Source organism: Talpa occidentalis, unplaced genomic scaffold (assembly GCF_014898055.3).
Source record: "Talpa occidentalis isolate TD23 unplaced genomic scaffold, MPIMG_talOcc4v2.1 talOcc4.8, whole genome shotgun sequence".
Taxonomy (NCBI): Eukaryota; Metazoa; Chordata; class Mammalia; order Eulipotyphla; family Talpidae; genus Talpa; species Talpa occidentalis.
Window position 1 is genome coordinate 75,437,903 of NW_023605194.1, and position 26,685 is coordinate 75,464,587.

The 26,685-nt window shown below is 52.3% G+C and overlaps 1 protein-coding gene and 1 long non-coding RNA gene across 2 annotated transcripts; one reads left to right on the forward strand and one right to left on the reverse strand.

Moving 5' to 3' along the window:
* Window positions 1-3,967: 3,967 nt before the first annotated feature.
* LOC119233927 (uncharacterized) lies at window positions 3,968-5,935 on the forward strand. Its single transcript, XR_008549907.1, has 3 exons — window positions 3,968-4,098; window positions 4,329-4,484; window positions 5,432-5,935. It is a non-coding gene; the product is annotated as an uncharacterized LOC119233927 (long non-coding RNA).
* Window positions 5,936-16,827: 10,892 nt separating this feature from the next.
* Window positions 16,828-23,206, reverse strand: BTG2 (BTG anti-proliferation factor 2). Its single transcript, XM_037496281.2, has 2 exons — window positions 22,980-23,206; window positions 16,828-21,837 (listed from the first exon to the last, which is right to left on the reverse strand). Exons 1-2 carry the CDS (start codon window positions 23,131-23,133, stop codon window positions 21,503-21,505), a joined length of 489 nt encoding a protein of 162 aa, XP_037352178.1. The 5' UTR covers window positions 23,134-23,206; the 3' UTR covers window positions 16,828-21,502.
* Between the last annotated feature and the right edge of the window lie 3,479 nt (window positions 23,207-26,685).

Below are 26,685 nucleotides of genomic sequence, written 5' to 3' on the forward strand. Positions count from 1 at the left end.
ATTGCGGGCCTCCCTGGTGGCACAAGGGGTTAAGCACAGCACTGTGAGGCTGTCCGCAGCCTCTGCAGCCTGAGTTTGATCCCCGGCCAGCCAGGGAGCTGCCCACATGGCTCAGCAGATCTCTCCTGCCTTGCCCGCTGCTCCCCTCCACAGTGTATTCAGTCCATCTGCCTGTTCTGCTCCCCACTCTGTCTCTGGTGAGTCCTCTCAGCCCCCGCACCTCTGGCCTGTACCCCAGTTCTTGTATGCATAAATAAATAAATCTTTTTTTAAAAAAAGGAAATAAGTTATTGCAACTCATATTAGGTCCCCTTTGACCTCTTCCCGTTCCCATCCCTTCCTCTCCAGAGGTGAATTCTCTTCTGAGGTTTATGTACTTTTACAATTTTATTACGTATTTCTTTGTAGCCTTAAACTGTAAAGAGATGTTTGTGTCTTTAAACTTCACAAGCTTTGGTATCATTGTGCTTCTTTCATTGAACACTACAGTATGTTCATGGTTTTATATACTGATTTTTGTAACTCCAGTTCATTCATTTCTTGCATGAATACACCTACATTTATTTCTCTCTTCTGCTTTTGATAGACATTTAGATTATTTTCAGTATTTTATGTTGGAAACAATGCTGTGAACATACTTTAGTCTTGCCTCTGCGACCATATCATACACACCAAGGCACTATGTGGGTCTGGGTAATTCTGTGTTGGGCAGAGGCTGGGGACAGCTCTGGCTGCCTGTGGGTGGTAGGATGATCAGCAGCAGCCCTGCCCTCTGCCCACTAGATGCCAATAGCACCTGCTGTGCCTCAGTCAAAACAATAAGAATAGGGCCTCCCCTGGTGGCACAGGCGGTTGAGCGCCACAGCTCTGTGAAGATGTCCACAGCCTCTGCAGTGCCAGTTCAATCCCAGCCAGCCGGTGAGGGTCCCACATGGCGTTGCAGATCTCTCCTGTCGCACCTGCTGCTCCCCTCAGCAGTGTATTTCGTCAGTCTGCCTGTTCTGTTCCCTGCTCTGTCTCTGCTGAATTCTCTCACCCTCCTGCACATCTGGGCTATACCCCAGTTCTTGTATAAATAAATAAATAAATCTTTAAAAAAAAATTGCCATGCCACCCACAACAATAAAAAATAATAATAATAATATCTCCAGCTTTGTCAAATGTGCCCTGGGGCAAAAACACCATCAGTTAAGAACCAAGGAACTTGTGAAGTCTGAGCAACGCACCTCCATTAGCTCCCCTCAATCCGCTCTCCAAAGTGGTCATACAAATGTCCGCTCACAGCCATGGTACCTGAGCCCCCTTCTCCCCACATCCCCACAAGGCCGAATGTTGCCTAAGACTTTAGTAAGTTTGACAGTCTGGTGGGCTAGACTTGGTACTGGTTTTTATTTTAATTGTCATGCCCCGTCTTTTACTTTCAAAGATGATAGTGACTTTACTCATCTAGTCCTTCCCTGAAGTTAGGCTGAGCCTTTGTTAGCAATCCCCATAAAGGAAAAGAGCTAAATCTACCAGCCCAGGAGTGGGCATCTGGAGCTAGAACCTGCCTGCCAAGCATGCGGGATACAAAATACCCACCCCCACTCCCACCCCCATCCCAGACTAGCTCCCAAGAAGCCAGCTGGAGTCCCCGCAGGGAAAGACCCCTCTGCACTGTGGGGGACAGTGAGAACACTGGCACTCGTCTTCCTCTTGTAGGAGGGAGAAGAGAGAGGCCCTCCCTCCCAGCACAGGTGGGATGGGGGAAACAGTACCCCCAGTGTCCCACCCAGGGCTCACCCCTAGAGCTGCTACAGCTACAATGGTTGTGATGGCATTTGTACCTGGTGACAGAGGGTGGGTGCAGGTGAGAAAGCATCAGGAGCAGATAGGTATGTGACTGTAGGTGGAGGGAAGCATCAAAGGAGGGAAGACACTGGTGAAAACAGTGGCTCCCCCAAGCCCAGGCCACCAGACATCAGGCTGAGACTCACGAGCACTGCAGTGAGGATGGCTTGAGACCCTGACCCCTGTGCCCAGCCAAGGACAGCCATGGTGCTGGCCTGAGTGAGGTGCATCCACCTAGTGGCTCCGTTGTCATATCACCAGACTACCTTGCAGATAAGATAGGACAGGTAGAGAACCCGGTTATAAACCCCCCACGTGGTCAATGCCACCTATCAATGTCTCAAGAGTCAATTGTGCAACTAGTTGGACCATGAATTCCTTAACGAGAGAGATCACATCGCATGAGTCCTCTACACACTCCAGATCAGCGTGCCCAGAGTTGGGTTCATAAGTTTTTATTAATACTTGTTGGATCATATTCTTTTGGGTTCATTGAAAATTGTGGGTGAAATGGACATGTCCATCATCGCACATACACATACCTTCCCCCCACCAAAATAGAGAGTACTTTCAGTTGTACATCCTCATTGGTTTTCCTAAAATATCTATGTAATGAAGAGACAGGTGTGGGTCACCCATTTTGCAGATACGGTAATTGAGAGCTGCCACTTTGGACTGACTTGTCCCTATTGGCATAGACTCTGCACTGAAACCTGAGTCAACTAGCTCCCTGTGGACTGCACCCAGAGCTGGGTGCTCCCTGGCCCCACCACCTGGCACTGAGGTGCCAGACACATCATTGTTTTTGTTCCTAACAATACAAAACATCAACACAAGCCAACTTCTGACATCAACAGACATCAGCAGGTGACAGTGCTGGACGGCCGCCAGGGCCCTGGAAGCCCAAATGGCCAATCTCTGTGCTTGCTGAAAAAAGCTAGGTGCTGGGTGCTTCCCTGGTGGCGCTAGGGGTTAAGCACTGCACTATGGAGCAATCTGCAGCCTCTAGCACGAGAGTTCGATCCCCAGCCTGCCAGAGAGAAACCCACATGGCGCAGCAGACCTCTCCTGTCTTGCCTGCTGCTCCCCTCAGCAGTGTATTTCAGCTATTCTCCCGGTTCTGTTCCCCACTATGTCTCTGGTGGATCCTCTCACCCCCCCCCCCAATCTCTGGCCTGTACCCCAGCGCTTGTTTGCATAAATAAATAAATCTTTAAAAAAAAAAAAAAAGAAAGAAAGAAAAGAAAAGCTGGATGCCGTGGTATATGCTGGGGGGAGGCAATGAGCGAAGAAGAGATGAGTTTCTGGGAAGTGAGAAACGACTTCAGGAGGGGCGTTTGGGAACAACTTACAATCAGCACTGATGTGGGGTTCTGGAGCGATCAGACAGGGTCACCACAACCCCATGAAAAAGAAGAAAGTTAAGTCCTATTACAGAGAGATTTATTATCAATTCTCAGATGCTGCTATTATAAAATCCTTCTTTTTTGTTTTTTTTTTTTTTACTATTATTCTAAAATTTTTGCATGAGAAATTTGAAGATAAGTCCTTGAGGGAAAAAGAATCTTGTCTTGCCCAGAGATCTCCCCCTTGGTAAAACTGGTGAGCAAAAGGCAGACCAGGCCAAGGCTAAGGCTTTAACTGACAGTACATGTACTACGTTTTATTCTGATTTTTATATTTATACTGATAGGAATTTTAAATGTCCCTATAATCTATCGTTATCCATAGCAGCCAAACCAAGAAACGAAGGCCGAGATGAAACGTGGGGTGATCAGACATTTGATTTGTGAGCCAGGCATTCTGCCAAGGTCATGCTGGGGTGGGGTGGATGCTATTGTCATTAGCATGTCCATCGGGAGAAACTGAGGCTCGGAGCGTTAAGCCGGAGGTCATGCAGGCAGTACAGGGCAGAGGCTGGAGCCAGACCCTGGTCACCCACCTCTGAGTGCTACTTTGTGTGCTACTGGGGGGGAGGGGGGCGCGTTATTCAAGACACCCTCTCTTACAAAGCTCACACGCTATGTCCGCAGAAGTTTGCACTCCGTCAGGGCTGATGACTCGGCTTGGGCGGGGGCGGTGTAACGGGGACGGCGCGCACCTTGGTTTGGAGGGTGGGTGCGTGGGTGGCGGCAGCTCGGGCCACCGGGCCGCGGGAGGGGTGCGCAGCCCAGACCCTCGGGGAGAACAAGAGGGCCCGAGTGACAAACTTCGGGAAATAAGCGCCCCGGTCCACAGGGGCTTTGAGAGGACCGGAACGGGTTAAAGGTACAGAAACCCAGAGCCTCTCGAGTGGCTGGGGAAGGGGTGGGCCGGGTCCCTGGTGAGCCCAGCTGCAGGCGGGAGGAGGCTGAGAAGCGGGGAACCCGCGGAGCTTGAGGGGACCGAGACTCTCGGCAGCAGGTGGCGGGCGGGAGGGGCACCCGGCCCCGCGGCCGCCCCGCCTCGGCCCTCCCTCTGCCTTGCCCCCTCTTTCTGAAAGGCCCCATTCTTCACAGGCAACCTCGACAGCAACTGCGCTCGGAAACCACCTAGCGCCCCGCCCTCGCCGCCCCCACCCTTTTCCATTATTTTCTACCCAACCCCGAGCGCCGGGGAGGGCTCTGATTGGCCCGCTCGGCCCCCGGCCCGCCAATCAGCAGCTTGTTGCCAAGGTAAGGCTGCCCGAGGGGGCGGGGCCCGAGGCCGCGCCGTTGCCGAGCGGCGGGAGCAGAGCCGCGAGCGCGCCGGGCCGCGGCTCCAGGGCCGAGCCAGCTGCTCTGGCGGTTGAGGGGACGTGGGTGGGTGGCCCAGGGCTCCTCCTCCGGCCCGTATCCGCGTGGGAGCCAGACACCTGCCTGCCCTCTCACCCCCAGCCTGCTCTCCCCTCCGCCCGACGCTCCACCCTTGCTGGGCAGGTCCTGATCGGGCGGAGCGGGGCTCCCTCGCGCAGCCGCCCCGCCGAGAGGCATCGCCGCCCCGGCAGGTTGAACACGGGAGAACGGTCTCTGCTGGGAGGTGCAGAAAAACCCCACCTCACACCTGTGGGGCAGAACAGGCCAAGACTGAGACTCCCTACCTGGGCTGCCGTCTTGAGCGTGTACATTCCCCCTCCACCTCCACGACCAGTGACAGTCCCATGCCCGTGACCGTGCCGCCTGGAAGGGTCTAAATAGAGTGGGAAAGCCCCCCCCTCACCCCCGAAAGCAGAACCAAGTACTGAACCCCTTAACCACTTGAACAGGCCATCCCATCTGTAAAGGGGGCTGACAGCAGCGCTCAAAGTGCCCTAATGCCAGGGTCTGGGCAGGCGTTTGCAGCTAAGGGCCTGGGGCTGCCGGTCCAGCCCCTGAAGGTGCGAGAGGGTTCAGCTGGAAAGGGGCTTGTGGACCTGGCTACTGTTTTAGGAACGGTGAAAACCAATTTCCAACCAGAGCTCATTACAAATGAGAGAAAGAGAGAAGCAATTCTGTACCCTGGAACATTCTCATGAGGTCTCAGACCCAGTCCCCAAATTCCCTGTTTCTCTCAGTTGCCATTGTGTAGCTGATCCAAATGGTAAAACAACAATAACAATAACAATAATAATAATACTTAATTACGCTCATTGTGTGCATACCAGAAGCTCGGCACTCATCTGGGTGCTTCACCCTCCCAGCAACGCTGACCTTAAGTTCAGTATCAAAACTGTGTCACAGAGCTAATACCTGACAGAGCTGGACCAGAACCTGGCTGGGGAACCCCGTAGACCTCTTCTTCCTGCCATATCAGCAGAGAGAGAGGCCTTGAAGCAGTGTGTGCCCAGCAGCAGGACTAGCTGCCTTCTCAATATTTCCAAACAGCTCGCTGAATGGTTTCACCACATATCAATAAAATGAACCAATCAAGATGGTGAATTGTCTGTTACATATTTTACCGCAACAGCCAAAAAAATGAAACCAGAGGATATCCTGCCATGGGCCTGTCCCCAGTGAACCAACCCAGATCATCTCTGAGTACCAGAAGAGAGGTAAAGAGGTGATCCCCTATACCTCACCACTTTTGTCTGTATCCAAAGTGGATCTTGATTAGGGCAAACATGAATTTTGAAGTTGGGGAGCAGTGGTTAGGAGTACAGGAAGGACAGCCTGAGCCCCTGCCCCAGATGGTGTAGGGAAAACTCTTTGCAGGGCCTGCTGGGCCTGGAAGGGCCAGCTCTGTTTCACCTCCATTCTCATACTCTGGGGCCCTGACCTCTTGCTCCAACCTCCCTCTGTCCCCCCACACCATCCTCTCCCACCCTGCCCTAGTGTCCCAGCTCCTTGGGCACACCATCTGCCTACCCTCCCCCTTCTCCGGGGACTTAGCTCCTTCTATTGAGACCTTTAAATAATTAAATGCCCCAAAGACTCCCCCACACTGATCCCCAGCCCCTGGCCTGGGGTGTTATTCAAAGCCCAGGAGCTGGGCTGGAGGACTGCCAACCCCACAGCCTTTATTCAGACTCTTTCTTTTCCTGCTCAGCTGCTCAGTGGCTAATGGGCCTTTCTCTGCTTTGGCCCCTCCGCCTGCCAGGCCTAGTCCACAGAAACTAAACAAAAAGAGAAGAGCTTAAGGGACTGATGGGGGTGGGGAGGAACAGGGCACTTGATGTGGGTTGGTTCAGGCTGGGGGTAGGGAGGGAGGAAGACACGGATCCACCTGGAACTAGGAAAGGAATGGGGACAGAAAGTGGACAGAGAGGACCAGAGAGCAAGAGCTATTCTTGCTCCTATCCCTGCTGAGGAACTGGGCTAGTCTCTCTGACCCCGGGGAGCTGTTTGGCTGAAGAGGGAGAAGAATCAGGGTTTGAAGTGGGAAGAGGACTAGAGGTTGTCCTTGGTTCAGCGCTTTGGGGTTTGGGCAGCTTCCTCATGCAAATTATCCTCCTGAGTCACTGAAAATTGGTCCAGACACAAAGAAGCTGCTTCTCTCACCCGCTGCCTCTCTCCATGGCACCACCACAGCCCCCACCCCTTGGCCAAACAAAAGGCCCAGGCCCAGCGGTGCGTGAAGGAGTGAATGGGGAAGACCCTCCCTGGTGACGTCCCACCAGACAGATGGCAACAGTTGCCCCACACCAGTTGCAAGCCTCCTTTCATCCATCTCCGGGTCATAAAGGAGAATAGCCCCCATGCCTCCAGAGCCGGTGGGCTCCTCAGCCGTCCAAAGACAGAATGGGAGGGGGGCTGCCAGGGGCAGGGGAGGTGAGAGGGAAACTGATGCTGGAAGTTTGGCTGGAAAACAAAAAGTTGGTTCAAAGCGCAGGCGCTGGGGCTGGCCTACCCATCTGTCCTGGGAGACGCTCTGCCGCACCCTCCTCTGCCTCTGTGCTGAGCCCATCCCTGGACTGGGACTCCATTTGGGGCTGCAGTAGTCGGGGACTTAATGCTTTGAGGCTCCTGACACAAAACCCCTTGATGGGGTAGTTTCATTTCTTCAGAAATTGTCTTAAATGGGAAACCTAAGAGCTTGGGGACAAATGGTGAATCCTGGGTGCCCTGCTGTTAAATAATAACCAGTTTGGGATGTTCTAGGGGGATCTTGGCAGATTCATGCCCTCAAACTTTAAGCAGGTAGGTGGAAAGGAGGGGCTGGAGCCAGGGGGCCTGCTTCCACTCTCAGCTCTCCGTCTGCGTGTGCACTTCCGGACAAGTCGTCTAGGCTGCCCCAGGCCTGGGTTCCTCAGTAAAGTGGGGGTTAAAACACCTGCCCCCTCCCTCTCAGTGAGGAGGAGAGTGAGCCAGTGGGCCAGCCAGTGCTGGACAGATGCACAGGGAGGGTGTGCTAAGAAAGGCAGGGCTGCTGTCCTCTCCAGCCCCCCAGCCACACCTGCCCGGAGGTCGGGGCCACACGGCACTTGAAATGTTTTTCAAAGTACTTCATGTCTGTCACTCTGAGACCACTGACGCCAGAAAGGTTTCGGAAACACAGAGTAGAGGTGAACAGTCCCCCCACCGTTCCCCACCCACCGCCCACATTCCTGAATCTCAGGTTTTCGTCTCCGTTCTCCACTGCCTTCCGACTTCAGTCCAGTCTGATTTGGGAGGTTTAGTGGGAACTCTAGGTGAAGGTACTAAGAGAACTCTTTTTTTTTTTTAATTTTTTAAAATGTTTTATGGGGTACTAAGAGATCTCAATAAATACAGAATAAAAGGGAACCTCCTTTATGTCTTAACATAGTAAAAAGGTATAACATAGGCAAGCTTCTGATTCAGAGGCCACAGACAAGGTTTCTTCTAGACCAAACACCCCCACTGTTTTCTGCAGAAGGGCTGTACTGGTGGTGCTGGGGTGAGGGCGGCAGGCAGTGGGGAGCAGAGTAACTGCCCAGGGGACACAGGAAACAGAGCTCACGCTCTGCAGCTACCTGGCCTCCACCTGCCTCCTGGCCTCCCGCTGTTGGTGTTGGCCCGGGTGTTTGTGCTCAGAGCTGCTTTGAGTGTCTTGTGTCTGGCACAAGATAGTAAAGGCATTTCTCAAAACTCCTCTTTCCCAATGCTTGCTCAAGCCGCCTCACCCACCTTGATCACCTCCACTCCTCCAGCCACCCGGGTCTCATGCAACCTCTCTCTGATTCCATTGGTTTGCATTTGATCCCAAGCCATCCGTGTTCATGCACCTGTATAATTATCCCATCACCTCCTATAGACTGGCAACACCCCGAGGACAAAACCTTGCTCTCATCTCTGCCCCCCCTCCCCCCGCACCCCATGCCTCTCACCAGACCCACCTCTGGAGAGAAGAAGGCTCCTACTCCAAGACATACATTGTCTGCTGGCCAGAAAAAAGCTGAAAACTCACACCTGAAAGGACGCCTCTCAAGCGGCCACGGCACCCACGAGCAGACCCTGAGCTCCAGGGCAGCTCAAGCTCCTCCTATCCAGATAGCACTGTCATCTTAGTCCCCGCCATCCTGTCCCAACCTCCTAGGGACCTTTGAATCTCATCCCAGAACACAATCAGTGCTCCATTTTTTTTCCACCTGGGTGGTGACATGGGAAAGACCTGCTGGTCAAGCAGACTGACAGAGAGATTATTTTCCTTCTGTGCAAACAAGAGAAGCCACTGAGACTGAAGCCTCCACCCTGAGCCAGTCCTGTAAGAAAGGATGTGGGTCACAATGAATACAAGGAGGCTGTGTTTGGCACCGGGGCTGAGGAATGAGCAGCTGAGACTGGAACAATCCATGGGCTGGTGGGTCTCTATTGTTCCACTGGACAGAGGAGAGGGCAAAGGAGCGAGAGATGGGGTGACCCGGGGGAGCCCACTGAAGTGTCCATACTAATACCTGGTTCGTCCCAGGCTTCCCTACTGTCAGATTCACATTCATACACTGTATTCCACCCAGAGGCTAAGGCGGAGATTGAGCAATAGCAGAGGTGAAATATGCCGTCGAGACCAGAAAGAAAGAAATCCCTGGAAGACATAGGCCCATAAAACACCATGCACATGCATGAGGGAGTGGTGACTTCTCCCTATAAGGGTTCAGAAGGTCATAAACATCACTTAAAACTGAGATAAATGGCAAGACTTTCACAGAGGCAAGACAAGCTGAGGTTGAGGTTGGGTATAACAGGTGTTTACACGTGAGGTTTGAGACTTCTTATCTTTTATGATTACCTGCAACTTGGACTGTGGCTTGATATGAAAGTTCCCGGCGTCCATAGACTATTACAAATATATAATAGACCAAAGGCTAGGGGCTGCAGGGAGAATCAGAAAATGCAACACCCGCTCCAGTTTTGCCTTAAATTTTGTTTCTCTTTTTTCCCCCATTGTATTCAGCTAATCCTGGATTTGGGCTGACACTTAGCTGCTGTGTGCCCAGAGCCATTTGCTTCACCTCCCCAAGGCTTCGATTCCTCATCTCCAGTCTCAGGGAAGCCATACCAACCTGCAGTCAGCCTGAGGATTTTATGACATTACGGGCCGGTCTACCCGGGGAGAGTGGCCAGGCAGAACCCGGGCCAGCTTTGTCTTTGCACTGGCCAGCTGGGTCAGTGGCTTGGTGAAGGTGGGAGCCACCGTTTCAGGTCTGGGGTGAGGCCCTGTGCACTTTTTTCTTGGCCCCGAGAACAATGCCCTTCACATCAGGTAGACAACGACCAATGGTAACCCAATGCCACCCAGACTTGTCATATAGGGTTAGTATCCAAGGCAAACAGGCCAAGGTCTTTGGGACAACCCACTTTTTAGATCCTGACCCCTACCCTTTTCCTAAGGGAAGGGGAATTGGGGTGTTGTGCTTCTGGACATTTTCCTTGTGAAATGACCTCCAGCCCCAAGCTCCCTCTAGTCAGAACCCCTCCCCTGCTCTGGCGAGGAGGCCTTGCTCCTCCTGGGCTGGGACTGTTTACACCCTCAGAGAGGCAGGTGCCGGGAGGCAGCTGCTGCTTGTGGTCGCTTCTCCCCAGATACAGGGGCACTGGCTACTCCCACGCCGGCTGCCATTGGCTAACAGGAAGGCAAAACAGACAGAGTATCACGCACCCAGCCAGCCAGCCCAAAAACAAAGAGAACAGGAAACACCTGGAGGAGCTGGCAGCTGGCAAGGGGACGAGTCCCCAAGAGAAGAAAGGGTTTTCGGGGAGTAGACAGGCCAGCTAGGGGCTAGGGGAGGGGCTTAGCGCTTAATTGCACAGCTCTTGGCACCCACCAGCTGCTGGAAACTAACAGCTGAGCTGCTCAAATTCACCATCACCCACCCCTCATCCCTCCTCCCCCACACATCCCAAGGCCTCCCCACAAACACAGTAAAGAGATCATCCCTCCCCAGCACCAGCTTCCAGAAGCAGGACAAGAATAATCAAAGGACAGTGGCTTTTGTCACCACCCTCTCCTGCATCGCATGACCCCCGCACGAGCCAGAGTCTGATCCTCACTGGGCCATGTAAATTGAAGCCCATGGTCCAGAGATAAAAGACAAAATCCTTGCAAGATGCAACTGTCATGGCCTCCCTTGTGGTGTAGGGGGTTATGTCTCAGCGCTATCATGCTGTCACCACTGTGATGTGAGTTCTACTCCTGGGCAAGGAGCTCACCCACATATGCTGCAGCAGACCTCTCCTGTCTCACCCGCTGCTCCCCTCAGCAGTGTATTTCAGTAGATCCACCTGTTCTGCTCCCCACTCTGTGTCTGGTAAATCCTCTCATCCAGTTCTATGCATAAATAAATCAATCTTTGGGGGGAAAAAAGATGCAACTGCCTTTGTTACCTGAAACTTATCCCAAGACAAGTCGCCATTTATTTCCAAATGTATTTATCTAGATCAGGATGTACATCTGCCGGCTCCCTGCTTATTATTTCAAGTTGTTGTGGTTCAGGGTGGAACAGACTTGACTAAGAAGATCAAACGCAACCCTGTTGTCAGCATCCACCCAGAACAGGCTCACTGGTGTGCAGGCCATGTGCTGAGAACCGTGTGTGCTCGGGGCTCTGCTCACAGGGCCCCCTCATGCCCTCTTAGATACTCCCCCTTAGGACTGGGCTAGCCCGCAAGCCCTGTGGGGATGCCAGTTTCCCAACCCCGATCTTTTCAGTCAACACCCAGTGTCCTTGTGTTAGGGGGAAAAGGCTGTCCTAAAGCTAATTCCATACAGGCTTTGTGGACTCCACCCCGACTCCAGACCAAAGCCAAAAGACATTGGGAAAAACAAATCCCATCACCACCAAAGGGAACCTGAGGGTGGGGTTAAGCAGCCAGGTTTGGTATAAAACCAAACACGTGGGCTTTGGTGGGGGGTGGGGTCCCACTTTTGGCTCTTCGCCGGCTAGCAGCTCGGCCAGCTCTCGGTGTGCCTTTGGGTTTCCAGGTCGGCGGATTGGGTAGGACGCATTAAAGACTTTATTTCCCTATTTTCTCCCTGAGTTGTACATTTCCTCATTTCCCCTTCCCTTGTAAATAAACCTTTTATTAACCTTTTGTGTGTGCCTGTAGTGGAGTACTAATAAGTCCCTTTTAAGCACGCGGGTGAGGACCCACAGCCAGGCAAGCCGTTTTATATTGGGGCTGCTCCGTAACACTTGGACCTGCCCGGTGTGAGTCGTGCAGCCCAGGGGGACATACAAAGAAATAGAGGACCAGGGTCCCTGCACTGCCGAGACTTGGATGCCAACTTGCAAAACTGCCAGATAGCTCCTGGGCAACACGTGGAGATGTGCCAACTGCGTTTGTTGCAATGGTGCCGTAAGAATAAATTCTACTTCTGCATCATTAAGATGGAAACGGAATGTGTTCTAAATGTGCGAGCGGTTTGGACTCATGTGCCTAAATGTTGAAATACCCTGAGTAAGGATATTTATAAAGAGGCCGTGTGGAATTATCCAGGGAGGGTTTTCTAGAGAAGCAGCAGGTAAAGCAAAAAGCATAGACTCTGGAGATAGACACCCCAGATTTTAAACTGGGGGCCTCCCTCTCTAGTTACTAGTGCTTTACTTTCCTCTTCTGTGACCTTGCAGAAACAATGATTCACAATGCGCTAGTGAAGGTGACAGGAGAGGGACTGTGTGTAAGGCACCAGGCTCAAGCCTGGCAATGCCAGGTGTTCAACACACAGTAGGTGCCTGTATTCTAGAAGAAAGCATGCCAGAGCACTTTTAAAGTAGTCGTAGGCCATGAAAACTAGCAGACAGAGAAACTATCAAATGTGGGCACAGCTGCAAGGAAGGGTAAGCAGGAGAGAATTGAGGTGATGGTTGGGCTGGGGAAGAAGACTGGGAGAGCCTGCTATTTCCATCTTCAGGATTCAGAATGGCAAGTGTAGCAGCAGGATGGCCACAGGGCAGGATCTCTATGACTTGGGCCGACAGGTGAAGGAGGAATCCTGGAGCCCTTGGTGGCTTTTGCAGGTTTTTATTGGGATTTTACCAGTTTCACAGCAGGCAGGGGTGCCTCCCAGCCCGCCAGCCTCCTAGCCCCCGGCAAGTCTTCACTCTTTCTGGGCTCTCCGGCGTTCTTTTGTGGCCTCTGCTTCTCCATTCTCCTTCTGGTCTGGTCTGGTCTTCTGTGTCCCGTGACGTTGTCCTTATAAGCCCAGTCTCTCAGCCCAGGTGAATCCATCTACATATGCCCACACCCCACTTCAGGTGCCCGCCATCAGGCATGCATTCAGGACCACATGGATCCATCATCTAACCTAATGGTGGGAGGGCAGAAAAGCCTGATACTTTACTTACCCTACAGCAAGCAAGGCAGCAGGAAGGGGATGGCTTGATGAAAATGAAGTTGGTGGTTGTAAGGGGAGGAACAGGCCACTGAGCAAGTTTTCTATGATCCCATGCAGACGGGGTAGAGGAGGAAAGAGTCCTGGAGCCCTCAGTGGCTTTTGTAGGCTTTTATTGGAATTTACCAGTACACAGCAGGCGGGAGTGCCAGGGGGCCGGGAGGCTGGCAGGTCGGCCTCCCAGCCCCTAGCAAGTCCTCAGTCTATCTGGGCTCTCCAGCGTTCTCTGGTGGCCTTGTTCTCATGGTTCTTCTGCTTCTGCTTCTCTGCTTCTGCTGGCATCCCCGTGATGCCACCTTATAAGCCCAGTCTTAGCCCAGGTGGATCCCATCTACCTATGCCCACACCCTACTCCAGGTGCCCACCATCAGGCATGCATTCGGGACCACAGGGTTCCGTCATCTATCCTGATGGCGGGAGGGCAGAAAAGCCTGATACTTTTATCTTACCCTACAGTGGTGGTCCCAGTCAGGTAGAGAGACAGGTAGAAGGCCTTTGCATTTTGAGAGTAACACGGGCAGGAACAGGCTCTGGCCAACACTGTGTCTGAAATGGAAATGGGATGGTGATTCAGTGCATGGGTCTCCTTTACAGATGAGAAAACTGAGGGTGCGGTGGGGCAGCCTCAGTTCTTAGTTATTAGTTATTGTGACTCCTGAAGGTGAGTGTCCGCCTGTCTAAATCCCCAGCCCAGCGTTGTCTCCAGAGCTGGCCCACAGCTGGCCTCCCAGGTAGGCAGTGAGAAGGATTTCTGTTGTCCCCAGCCACCTTGGTCAGCATTCCTTCCAGATGGCAGCCCACCTTCCTCTCCAGGTGATGACCTTCTGGGTAAACCCTCTTAGGAAGCTAACTGGTAGTTACAGTTCTCCCACATTTTGATTTAAAGTGTGTCTACCCCCTCCTAAGTGACATTTATATTTCGATGGCAAGTGCTTAAGGACCTAAGGGCCTACAAGATTTCAGGGCCTGCAAGATTTTCTTAAGAAGGTAAAATCACAGGTTGGCTATTTTGAGGGGACCCTTACTGGCAAACCCTGAATGGACCTGAACTTATTTTCTTCCCTCCCATATCTAAATTCCTTTCATCTATTAACCTCTGACTCTTGGCAGCTTTGACATTCAACCATTCAGCCAACACTCACTAACAACACCTACTAAGCACCAAACTCTGCTCGCAGGGTCCCTTTTCCATTCAACTGCAAGATTGAGGCTACAAGGATGAGGCCAGAAGAACTGGGTGTGATAGAAGCACACGACCCAGCCTGGGAAGGGGAAAGCGGCCTGCAAGATGGTCTGAATCTTGAGAGACAAGAGTTAGCCAGACAAATGTGGGTAGTAGAAAGGGGCAGGGTATTCGTGAGGCTTCGGTTCTGGTCGATGTTAATGGACACAATTGAGGGCCGGGAGAGCATTTTCTAGTCTAATCCTCTCAGGGGAAACTGAGGCTCCCGATGTGCTCAAGTTCTATCAGGAACATAATGGGATATTCCCTCCTAGAGACCACGGCCATGGTGACTGCCTGGCATTAATGTCCTCCATGCAGACTTACTCCCAGTACAGGGGGCACAGGGTGGAAAGTCCCAGGTAGTCACAAACTAGGGGGCCTATGCAAGTATGTACTTTTCTTTTTTTTTTTTTTTTTTTAAATAGAGGCATGTTTTTATTTATTTATTTATTTATTTGTTTGTTTGTTTGTTTATACAAGCACTGGGTACAGTCAGAAGCGCAGGAGGGTGAGAGAATTCACCAGAGCCAGAAGCAGAGCAGGCAGAAGGACTGAAGTACACTGCTGAGGGGAGCAGCGGGCGGCAGAAGAGGTCTGCGCGCCATGCGGGACCCTCCTCCGGTGGCCGGGGAGCAGCCGGGAATCGAACCGGCGCTGCAGAGGCTGCGGGCAGCTTCGCAACCCAGCGCTCAACCGCTGCGCCACCGGGGAAGCCCCAAGTATGTACTTTTCTTAAAAAGGTATTAAACACTTTTTAAAAATTAGTTACTATGATTAGAATTTTTTTTGAAGATTTACTTATTTATGCACACAAGAACTGGGGTACAGGCCAGAGGTCCAGGGGTAAGAGGATTCACCAGAGACAGAGTGGAGAGCAGAACAGGTAGATGGACCAAAAACACTGCTGAGGGGAGCAGCAGGCGAGATAGGAGAGGTCTGCTGGGCCATGTGGGTCACCTCCTTGACCCGGGATCGAACTCGTGCTGAAGTGGCTGCAGATCGCTTCATAGTGCTGAGACTTAACCCCTTGAGCCACCAGGGAGGTCCCTGATTAGAATTTAGGGAGAGGTCAAATAAAAATTTACATTTCAGATTTCTCTTTTAAAATGACAATGTCTGATCTCACTGGTCTCTCTGGGTGACAGTGGACTAGAGCTAAGGAGCAGGGTTCTTTTCAAACAAGGCTTGTGCTCAGGCTTCAAATTCACTGCTGCTTCTGTCCAGTTATCCTCATTCACTGGCTGCCTGGCCCTACCCTTGCTCCCCTGGTGCCCACCCTGCTTTAAATGGCCCTTCTCTGCTGGGTTGGTAAATAAAGCAGCCCTTTCTCCAAACTGCCCGGCCATAACCCTCTTATCTGATGTGCTCTGGCAGCCTGTCAGGCCTACTGGACAAGGGTTGAGTTAAGGCCCTCCCTTGTTTATGGGGATGGGGGTGGGAGTGCAGAGCCAGGTTTCAGCTGGTAACAAAATGACAGGGTGGGGCCCAGAGAACCAGGCTCCTATCAAAGGGGGGGGAGGGTGACCGCACACCTGGGGTGCCTTTGTTTGCATAAGATCATTATCCACAGCCCTAGTAGCCTCTTAGAGTCAAGCTCAAATGTTTTTCTTTCCAGTTGTGTAAGGAAGTGGCATGGAGAGAAAATCAAACTTTCCAGAACTCATCAGCCTTGCCCTTCTCAGCTCTCCATCTCCCTCTTCTCTGGGAAAGAAAAGCATGTGAGGATGGCTCCTCAGGTGGGCAGAATGGAGGTAAGTAAAGTTGTTATTGGAAAGTCTCATCCCCACCCACTTTGGGTGTGAATGAGCACGCAGTCCAGTTTGGTATTAATCCACAAGCACAACAGTGGAGCAAACGAAGCCAAGCTCCCTGTGGCCAGCGAGATCAGATTATCTGGCAAGGACACTGTCAAGAATGAATGAGGTCGGACATGAGCTCATGCAGTTGACAATCCCCTACATGGCAGGGACTTGTAGAACACCCACTATTTGCTCCAAGAGACCCTAGTAAGGGCTTTTGGAGTGTGAAGATTAACAAAGGGTTGAAAATCATCTTTCTCTGGGAGAGGCCGGGGGCATCTTGGACAGTGTTAACTGCGGTCATCGGAGTCCTAGTGGGACCTATTGCGCTAATTGTGGTTTCCTTCCAGTCATTGGTATGCCAGCAGGTCCTTATTCATCTTAGGATCACCTCAGAGCCCTTGAAGAGATGAGGTCAAACTCTATGCCAGACTGCAATTTTCATTTATTGAAAATTTTTACTTCTTGGGATAAGGTTCTTGGAAACTGTGACATAAAGAAAAACAGCCTATCATGAAAGCAGGTCCTTGAAATAAAGTAATTTCATTGAACAAAATGGGGTCCTTTTGTTAGGGGGAAGTGATGTCCTGAGTTAATCCCATACAGGATTAACTTTGTGGACCCCACCCCCACTCCAGACTAAAGCCATCAAGACTCTGGGAAAGACAAATCCCATCACCACCAAGGGAGGGTGGCTGGGACCTGAGGGTGGAGTTGGGCAGCCAGGTTGGATATAAAAACCAAACACGTGGGCCTTGGGCTCTCTCTCTGGCTCGCGATCGCTCGCCTCCTGGCTTCACGGCTCCTGGCTGGCGGCCAGCGCTCAGAGCGCCATTTTGGGATTCCTAATAGGCGGATCGGGTAGGACTCATTTAAAACTTTGTCTCCCACTTTTTCTCCCAGAGCTGTACATTTCCTCATTTCCCCTTCCCTTTGTAAATAAACCTTTTATTAACCTTTCACGTGTGCCTGCAGTAGAGCATTGATAAGTCCTTTTAAGCGCGCGGGTGAGGACCCACAGTCAGGCACCCCGTTTTGTATCGGGGTTGCTCTACAACACTTTCTCACCAACATTATAAGGTCTCAACAAATGAAATTCATTTACGGCCCAGCTGTACTTAAATGGGCAAGACTCTGTTCCAAGTGCCTCATGGATCTCATTTAATTCTTACAACAATGTTTTGTGATGAGTTCTATTCTTAATCCCATTTCACAAATGGGGGGATGGAAGCCTGATGGCTTAAGTAACTTGTCCCAGGTTGCAGGGCCAGCAGGCAGGTGGGCAAGCCGGCTGGACCTTAGGAAACCTGACACTAGAGCCCACATTCCCAGCCTCTATGCAGCATGCGCTGCTCTTTATTTGCAAATTGAAACCTTATCAGGCTGGAGTCTCAGCTAAGCAAGGGAAGATTACCCAACTTCCCAGCCCAAATGACCCTTCAGTTCAACTAATTGAAAATAATGATAATAATTGTGCTAATTTGGCCTCCAGTGATTGCTAGGATAATGGAGATGATTTAGAACAGAGGTCATTTCATCCAACCCCCTAATTTCTGAGATAGGAAAATTGAGGGGCTTATCCAGACTCAACACAGCCAGTTTGGAAGAAGAACCCAGACCACAACCCACAGATCTTCCCTCCCACCCCAGAACTTTCTCCTGCACAGGATTGTTGGGCTGGGGGTATTGGTCCTGGCCTGGAAGGCAAGAGTCCTCACTATCTTTTCTGGCCAAAGACTGCTATGGAAGCAGATGTCACACTCTGAAGTGGGTTCTTCCTTCTGGGACTTATTGCAGCATCAAGGACGCCCCCACCCAAACCTCCTTATCAGGAAGCAGGACGGGCTGTTAATCAGCAGCTCCCAGGGTCTTGCCCACGCTCCGGGAGGTGCATTATCACCCAGAAACAGCTGAATGAGCACCGTCTCCCAGGTCGGCCTGTTTACCAGGCTGGGAAGCTGGGGAACAGCCCGGGGGACTGCTCCAACCCTCAGCAGTTCCTGCCACAGTCCATACTGGCCCCAGGGCCCTCTCCCCTCCTACTGAAATTGGTCAGATGGAACTGAAATTGGTCAGATCCAAAGTAGAAAATGCACGGCTTGATCACAGAATCCTCTCTCATTAAGTTGTGGTACAATTAGTCTATTAAGAGCCAAGAGCAACCTAGAGCTGAATCTTGTCATTCTCCGGTTTCTTGGGCTGGAGACACAGGCAGGTGACAATGTCCCCTTGGCCTCCAGGCAACCTTCCCTGAATTTCAGAGTTTTTACTAGACTGTCGTGAATGGGGCCTATCAGGAAAGTAGATGCTGACTGTATAATGACTAAGGGAACAGCACACCAGGGTGGGCAAGGTCTTCAACTCAAGCCCTGTCCTCCCTCCAAAAAAGTGAATCCTTTTAACTAAGGACATTGCGGTTAGAAGCTTCCGATGGAAATCTGACACAAATGGGCGCCCTTAACCAACTCCATTTGCGATGCAGATGAGCTGGTTTCTCCCCTCCCTGCCTCCTCTGCCCTCCAGTGCCCCACACAGGGCCCCCTGGCCTGCCTCCCACCTCTCACTCCTAGGCCAGCATGTACTGATGAGGGCCACAGGGGTATGAAATAAAGTGTGTATGGGGTTGGGGGTGAGGGAGGGGGGCACTGTTCAGTCAATATGTTTAAAACTTGAATACAACACGCCTTTTTGTGGCCAAAAAGAATGAGCCCAGGTCAAAGATGTGCTAATACTTTAGTGGGAATTGCACAGGATGGGCGTGGGGGAAGCTGTGTCAAACTGCACAGGAAGAAGCCCCCAGAGTTGGTAGTGTCCTTATTTCCAAAAATAACTCCTACCCATATAACCAAGGGGAATTAGAAGTTGCTGACAGACCTCGGTGCTTACTGGGAAGGGCAGCTATGCTCACTGGGGGTGATGGCCACCCCGGCTAGGGGCACAGGCCCTGAGGCTCAGCTGCTAGTGGTGAGCAGCAAATGCAGCCCCAGAGGTGAGCATCTACACCAGGCATTTCTAACATCCCTGCCCCAGCCTGGGAGGGGGTCGGCGTCCCCTGACTGTGACAAGGGTCTTCACCACTTGCACTGTCTTCCTGTGCCTGCACCGCTGACAACTCACGCCTGGTAAGAACAGGATGTGCAGCAGGGGGACGGGCAGGGGGTGCCCCCGAGGAGGGGGCTGCTCGGCTGTCATCCACCACACACTAGATTTCCCTGTTGTCCCAACCAGGGCCACACTCTCCTGAGCAGCTGAAGTTCTGTGACACCACAGAGTGGGATTCAGGGAAAGACAAACCAGTGATGTGGGGATCTTCCCTTCTCTACACCACACTTCTCTGCTACATTTTTATTAAAGTAACAAAAAAAGGTGTACATTTGTCCATAAAGCTGTACATTCTTCCATATAAAAACACTATGATACAATTAGTAACCTTTGTCTTTTCTGTCAGAATAGCTTACAAATGTACTATGATTATTCACTTTTACTTAATTGGAGAGACAGGCCTGCTCAACAGTCCAGCTCCGGGGGCTTTGTTGTTTTTAAAGTGAACATCAAAAAGGAGAAAAGGAAGCGTGAGACCAGGAGCTGCTTCTAAAAAGGCAGGAGCCTGTCTGCAAACAGGACGCAAGCACACGATCTGCAGTGATTCACAGCTTGGTTTCGGCCCACAGGCCGGACAGGCACTCCGGGGTCTGCGGGCCTGAGTTAGCTTTAAAGCGATAAAGACTGGAAGCAGGATCTGGGAAGGCAGCTCGGAATCTGGAGAGTCGAGAAGGAGGCAGAACTGGCAGGAACGGGTAGGGAGAGTGTTTGGTAAATAGCACCTTTGAGTCAGATTTGAGTAGTTAAGAAATAAATCCAGGACAGGGGACTGGCGGGGGAGGAGGATCCCTCAGCAGGGGCAAGCAGGAGAGTAGCCAGCTGGCCAGATGCTCTAGCTAAGTCCTTAAGGTGATTCGAGTTTGGGAAACTCAAGGCCTTCTTAGGACCCCTCACATATGTCACCGAGAAGCTGAAAAAAGGGGGTGTCTTCCCAGTGCAGTTTTCCATTTTTCTCCAAACCAGAACAGTAAATATTGCACAAGTCTATAGACAAATCTGGATTGTACTGAGAGAGACAGCAACATCTCCCCAGGTGCTCTGAGCACCAAGGAGAGAAATCGATGCCCACAGTTTGGCTTCTAGTGTCAGCCCCACAAGAATACCAGGTAGTCCTGCAGAACCTGGGGCATTCTCCCCCTCAACCAAGGATCACCTGCAAGGCTGACCAGCCAGCCATGGTCCCAGGGCAGGGGGAGAGATGGTTCCCTAGGCCACCAGGGTCCCGGCAGGTTCTCAGAGCCAGTTCTCCTCCGGACCCTCCTGGGATCCCAGAGGCCATATTGCACAGTGACTCTTGTCCTAGAAAATCGGGTAGCTCTGTGACCCAGCCAGACGGGAGAGAAGGCGCTTGGAGTATTGTGCTTTTGGAAAGAGGAAGCCATAAGGACCTGGAGTTCCCTGGAGCTTTGAGCCACCTCTCAAAGGGACTGTGGCAGCAGCATCAGAGCCTGTACATTGTTCCAGAAAGAAGGGTTTGGGCCAAAAAACGTCCCCAGTGGACACTCTTTGGGTTCCAAAATCCATTGCAAATCACCCTCAAGTTATTCACCACACACACTCACAGCAGCGCATAGCAAAGCAAAGGCCTTATGCAGAGAACCCTTCCCAACCTACCCTGATAGCCTCCAACCCCTGCCTGGCTCCCCAACCCCCACCAGCAAGGTTTTAGATTCCTGGCTGGGAAGCCACATCTACAGGCCCCTGAGAACAGAATTAGAAACAAATCATGATTTCCAGAGAAGCTGCTTAAGGACAGAAAGAATAAGGAGGGGGTTCTGCCCAGGATCTCATCAGAAAAAGAGAAGATTAGGCAACATAGTACGGTTTTAAATCCAGGCTTGAATGCCCCTGAGTAAGAGAGGGGTCAGGGACTGGCTCCTGGCTGGGAGGGGGAGGGTGGAGCTCAGTCTCCCCTCTCCAGCCAGGACAGATCCCCACCGCTCTCATTCACAGTTGCTAACCTTGCTTGCTCCCCGTCACATTCTCCCACCTGACACCTTGGCCAGGCCCACCCCACAGCCCTCCCGCTCCCACAGGCAGACGCTGACTCCCACACTCAATGGCACAACAGTTCTCTCCAAGGCACCTGGGGAGGCCGCTTCCAAGTGGCCCCCTTTAAGGATTTTTTTTTTTCTTAGAAAAATCTTTTGGTTTTTTTTCTCCCCTTTTCTTAAAAAAAAATAATATATATATATATAAATAGCTCTTCATTTAAAATCCAGTTCCCCAGGTTGAGGTATGCAATGGGCTGTTGTCACACAGAGCGAGCACAGCAGGTGCCGGCCACGGCTCTAAGCTGAAGACGGCCATCATGTAGTTGGCTCTAGCTGGAGACCGCCATCACGTAGTTCTTCGAGGGGCTGCTCCGGCCCAGCATCATTTGATTCTTGCAGGTGAGGAGCCCGTAGGAGGTGGCTACCGGGGCCTCCTCATACAGGACGCAGATGGAGCCGTCCTCCCCGATGCGGTAGGAGACCTCGTAGGGGTCCACCCACAGGGTCAGCTCGCTGGGCAGCAGCTGGCGCAGCTGGGGCTGGCTGAGTCCAATCTGGCTGGCCACCTTGCTGATGATGGGGTCCATCTTGTGGTTGATGCGGATGCAGCGGTAGCCTGAGCCCTTGGATGGCTTTTCAGGAAACCAGTGGTGTTTGTAGTGTTCTGTGGAGACAGGACGAGGGGGGATGCCTTGATTAGAGCAGGGGCCCATGAATGCCCCCCACAACGCCATAGATGAGGAGGAAGGGACCCATTGATTTTAAGCAAAGACAGTTTCTCCCAAGTTCCAGGGCCCTTCTCAAACGCTCCTAACTCAGTAGCAGAGAAAATTTTATGGGCTCTGGAAAGACACCCCTGCACACTCACACATACCCCTTCTAAAAAAGAGGTATGTGTGTATTAGCAGGGATCCCCAGAGGTCTGGGCACTCCTAGCGTCGCACACACTGGTGGTCATATCCCCAGTTTGGGAAGGAGGGGTGTGAGCGAGGCTGGCATGCCCGGGCAAGGCCTCCGCAAACCTATGTACAGAGGTTTCAAGGCCACGAAGGTTGCACATTGTCAGGTCCACACCACGTCACTGCATTGCCCACCCTGTGCCTCATCAGCTCTGTTTTGCTGAAACGTCCTCAAGGCAAGGACCTGTGTGGGCTGGCTCCGCGATGACCATCGCTGCCCAAGACCGCTGGCTCAGGGCTAGAAACAGCTGGGAGATAGGTCTGTCCCCTGCCAGCGACTGCTTATCGCTTGTCGTCCGGGTCTCACACCACCCCCTCCCGCCCTCCACCCCAACAAACCACAGCCACTACTAGCTATAAGGCTCTCGTGGCACCATAATAGGTGGCAGAAAGCTGAGGGGCCAGAGAACACAAAAGGGCCCGGACCCCAACTTTGAGCTAGGCACCCAAGCCCGGCGAGGCGCAGGCGAGCACCGCCAGCTGGAAGCACCGCGGCTGAACCCCAAATTGAGACGGCTCAGCTGCGCCGCCGTCTCCCCCGACCCCTCGCCCAGACGAGTTTCGTCTCGGGGTCTAGCGAGGGAGCTGAGCCTGCACTTCAGACCCTCCTTCTAGACCGGGGCTCGGGATCGCACTCCGGGATAAGGGTCTGCGCCCCTACAGCGCCCAACCACCCCCCGAAGCTGCGCGCGGGGCCGGGGAGGCGCGACCCCGAGAGGGGGCTACGGCTGGCAGTGCCGAGGCGGCTCGCGGGGGCCTCTGCCCAGGAAGAGACGCCACAGTAAGGAGAGGGGCCGGCCCAGGCGGCGGGGCTCGACGGGCGCCGGGATCCACAGCGCGCGCTCACCTGTTAGCGCCTCCTGGAGCGCCCCGCTGAAAACCTTCAGCCTCTGCTCGCTCACGCAGCCCCGGGTCCTCAGGAGGCTGGAGAGGAAGCCCACCGCGGCGGCGATCTCCGGGAGCATGTCCGTCCTCTCTCCCGACCAGCGGGCTTGGCTCATGTCGCGGCGGCGAAGGGGAGCAGCTGGCGGTCTTCGGTGGGACGAGGGGCTGGGGCTGCCTCCACCCGCTGCTCCGCGGCTCAGGCTCTGCGAGGACTTTGCCCCGACGCGCCTTTTATAGTGTTGTGAGAGGCGGGCGAGTCGGCGGCCGTGCTCATTGGCTGCCGCCGGCGGATGGGGGCGGGAGTTGGCGCCCGCCCCACCCACCCGCGCCCGCCGCCGGCCGGCCCCCGCGCGCGCCCGCCCGCGCCCCGGCCTCCGCCGCGCTGAGGTCATCGCCCGCTGACGTCAGTGCTGGGAACCCGAGCCGGCTCCAGGGTCGAGGGGAGCGGGAGAAGGAAAGGGAGCCGGGGTAGGCTCTAAATTGGAAATGCCCGGACCTCTCCACTCCGCCCATACTGCCAGGGTAAAGGCCACCTCCTCCAAGAAGTCTTCGCTAATACCCCCCTTTAATAACTCCGCAGTTTCCAAAACCAACTTCTCCAGACACTTCTCACCTTTCTATCGTTTTGCTGTGTGTCTTAACTCGTTGGAATGGTTCCTTCTTGGCGCTTCAGAAATGGGATTAAGTCTTTTATTTGCTGCCACAGTAATCTCTCCGCCCCCAGCGAGTTCAGCGCTTCTACAGCAATGCCTCTGCTCTTGCCTGAAAACATGCAAGTCTCACCTATTTGGTGGTGATGGCGGAGGGGTGTTGCAAGACTTTTCTGTCCCCAAGTAATTATTCTAGTTCTTGGTTTCCTTTTAAATACGTACATACATATATATTTATATATATATGAATATTTACATATACACACTACACACATATACACATGCATACATACATATATAATATTTTTAAATTAAGACCATGGTCGAATGTGCCTGGTCCCCATCTTGTTCCCCCTCCCTTGTATAAATGCCAAAAATGTGGAATAAGTAGTCTGCTCTCAACTGTATACGTTTTCCATCCTCTCTGTCCCTTGCTCCTCTCCTCTTCCACCAGCCCTCCTTCCTCCTTTGGGCTGAAGCATGAGTAAACACCACTCCTAGAGCAGAAAGATTCGTCCTCAGTCTCTCTCTTACTCAGCAGCATGGTGCTGGGCCTGGCCCAGGCACCCCCAAGTTTCTGGGGATTGGAGACCTTCTGACCAACACCCCTGGGGCTGGAGGTCACACCCACATGTGCAGTGAACCAAACCCAACGGTCTCTGTAAAGTCTTGTCTTCCTAGATCGAGGGCCCCACGGACCACTTTCTGGAGTAGTCATCCCTTCTTTTCCTTGCTCTGGTACCCCAGGCTTCTCTGCCTCCTTCCTGTGTGCCCCCTGGATTCTTCCCGCCCCCAGCCCCTCCCTCTTCTTGTTTCTCTTCACTTTTCCCTCAGAGACCCTCCTCGTGTTGTCCAGTGTGAGGATTACTGTTTTTACACTCAGCACTCACATCTGCAGAGTCTGTCTTCATGTCTTCACCCTGCTTCTGCCTCCTGCCAGTCCCACCTGTTGAATGTCCATTCATCCCCTCAGTGTCTTCAAAGCCAGCTTCCTTCCTGATGTCCATTTCTATCAGAAGTATTCCCTGGCCACTCACCCTAGAGAACTCGGATTCTTTTTTTTTTTTAAGATTTATTTTTGCATACAAGAACTGGAGTGTAGGCCAGAGGTGCAGGAGGTGAGAAGATTCACCAGAGACAGACTGGGGAGCAGAACAGGCAGATGGACTGAAAACACTGCGGGAGCAGCGGGCAAGTCAGGAAAGGTCTGCTGTGCCATGTGGGCAGCTCCCTGGCCGGCCAGGAATCGAACTCGTGCTGCTGTGGCTGCAGATAGCTTCATAATGCTGCAACATAACCACTTGCACCCCCAGGGAGGGGGTCAACTTATCTTTGATAAAGGAGCAAAGAATATGCACTAGAGCAAAGAAAGTTTGTTCAATAAATGGTGCTGGGAAAACTGGGTCGCCACATGCAAAAGAATGAAGCTTGACTACTACCTCACGCCATGCACAAAAACCAACTCAAAACAAAACTGGGCTAGAAACAAGGTAATCAGGAGGGCATCAAAGCAAAGAGACCAACTGTCAGCAGGACCATAACTGACCAAGGTCAATCGCCAAGGAACAGGGAAATGCATCAAGGTGTAGCAAGGTTGCATAGCAACTAATCTGAAAATACTTCCCATCTCCCTGGGTGTCATTGGTTCCAGTGTTCTGGGCCTGCTTTAGTCCAGAACTGATGAAAATTCTTTTGACCAGCCATCACCTGTTGTCTGTCTTAGGAAACAGAGCTCCGTCCTCATGTATGTTTTTGCATGGCTCATCAGGTCACGTGACTAGTTCTCAACCAAGTCAGGCCTGGGACCAGCTGTGTAGACTCCACATGTGATGTGGTCTTGTCACAATGACCCATGTCCCACATGGCCCCACAGAGCTGTTGTTCCAGAGGATGATGAAGCTGCAAATTGGAAGGAAACAGTCTGCATTTTTGGAATAAGAGTAAGGAAGCCCCCCAGCACACCCATTATCCAGGTTGGGGTTATCATGGTTGGTGATTAGTTCACAAAATTTGTATCAGGCCAGAGATAAGAACCAGCAGGCACCCCCCCCCCGATTTCCTCTCTGCTTTTCTTTTGACTTACAAGTCTTAATTTCTCCTTCAATCAAAGTTTCCAAGTCATGTTACTATATCATTGTACCCAACTTAGGATTTGATCTCTCAGCCAATTTCTTTTTTTTTTAAAGTTTATTTATTTAATGCATAGAAGAACTGGGGTGTAGTCCAGAGGGGCAGGGGAGGAGGTAAGGATTCACCAGAGACAGAGTGGGGAGCAAATTAGGTTAATTTACTGAAATACACTGCTGAGGTGAGCATCTGGCGAGACAGGAGAGGTCTGCTGCGCCATTTGGGTCACCTCCCTGGCCGGGGATCGAACTCAGGCCATAGCAATGATAGGACAGAGACTTAACCCTTAGACCACCAGGGAGGCCCTCAACCAATTTCTTATAAGGCTAAATACAAGGTCCTGAAACTGCCCTTAAGTTGGTAGGACCAGGATCCTTAGAAAATCAAAGGTTTCACTTCCTCCCCTCCATGTGTGGCCTGCTGCCTCCCTTCCTTGATGGAGCTCGAGCATCAGGATAAGGACAGAGGATCCTTCTCTCCCTCCCTCTCCTCCTCTTTTTCCTGCTTTTTCTCACTTTCCCCCTCCTCCACTTCCTGTGCATCACTTCCTCCTCTCCAGACAAGGTCCCTAAGTTGAATTTTGAACATTAAACACACTGACACCCTGAGTTGACCTGGGACTCTACCCACTGCCAGGTAGTGCCAGGTAGACTAGAGTGCCTCATCTGGACCAGAAACTTCTGTGCCATGCAACCCACTGGCTGCCCTGGGCCTGGAGGTCCATCTCACCCACCTGCACACCCCACCTACGTGGCCCACTCCAGACCCACCCACAGCATCAAAAATGACCCTTCCTCCGATTAAATCTCCACCTAGAATGAGCCCCTCTCCTCCGACCTCAACTCTGTCCTTGTCTGCGAAGTCATCCACACCCCCTGCTCCCACTGCCCA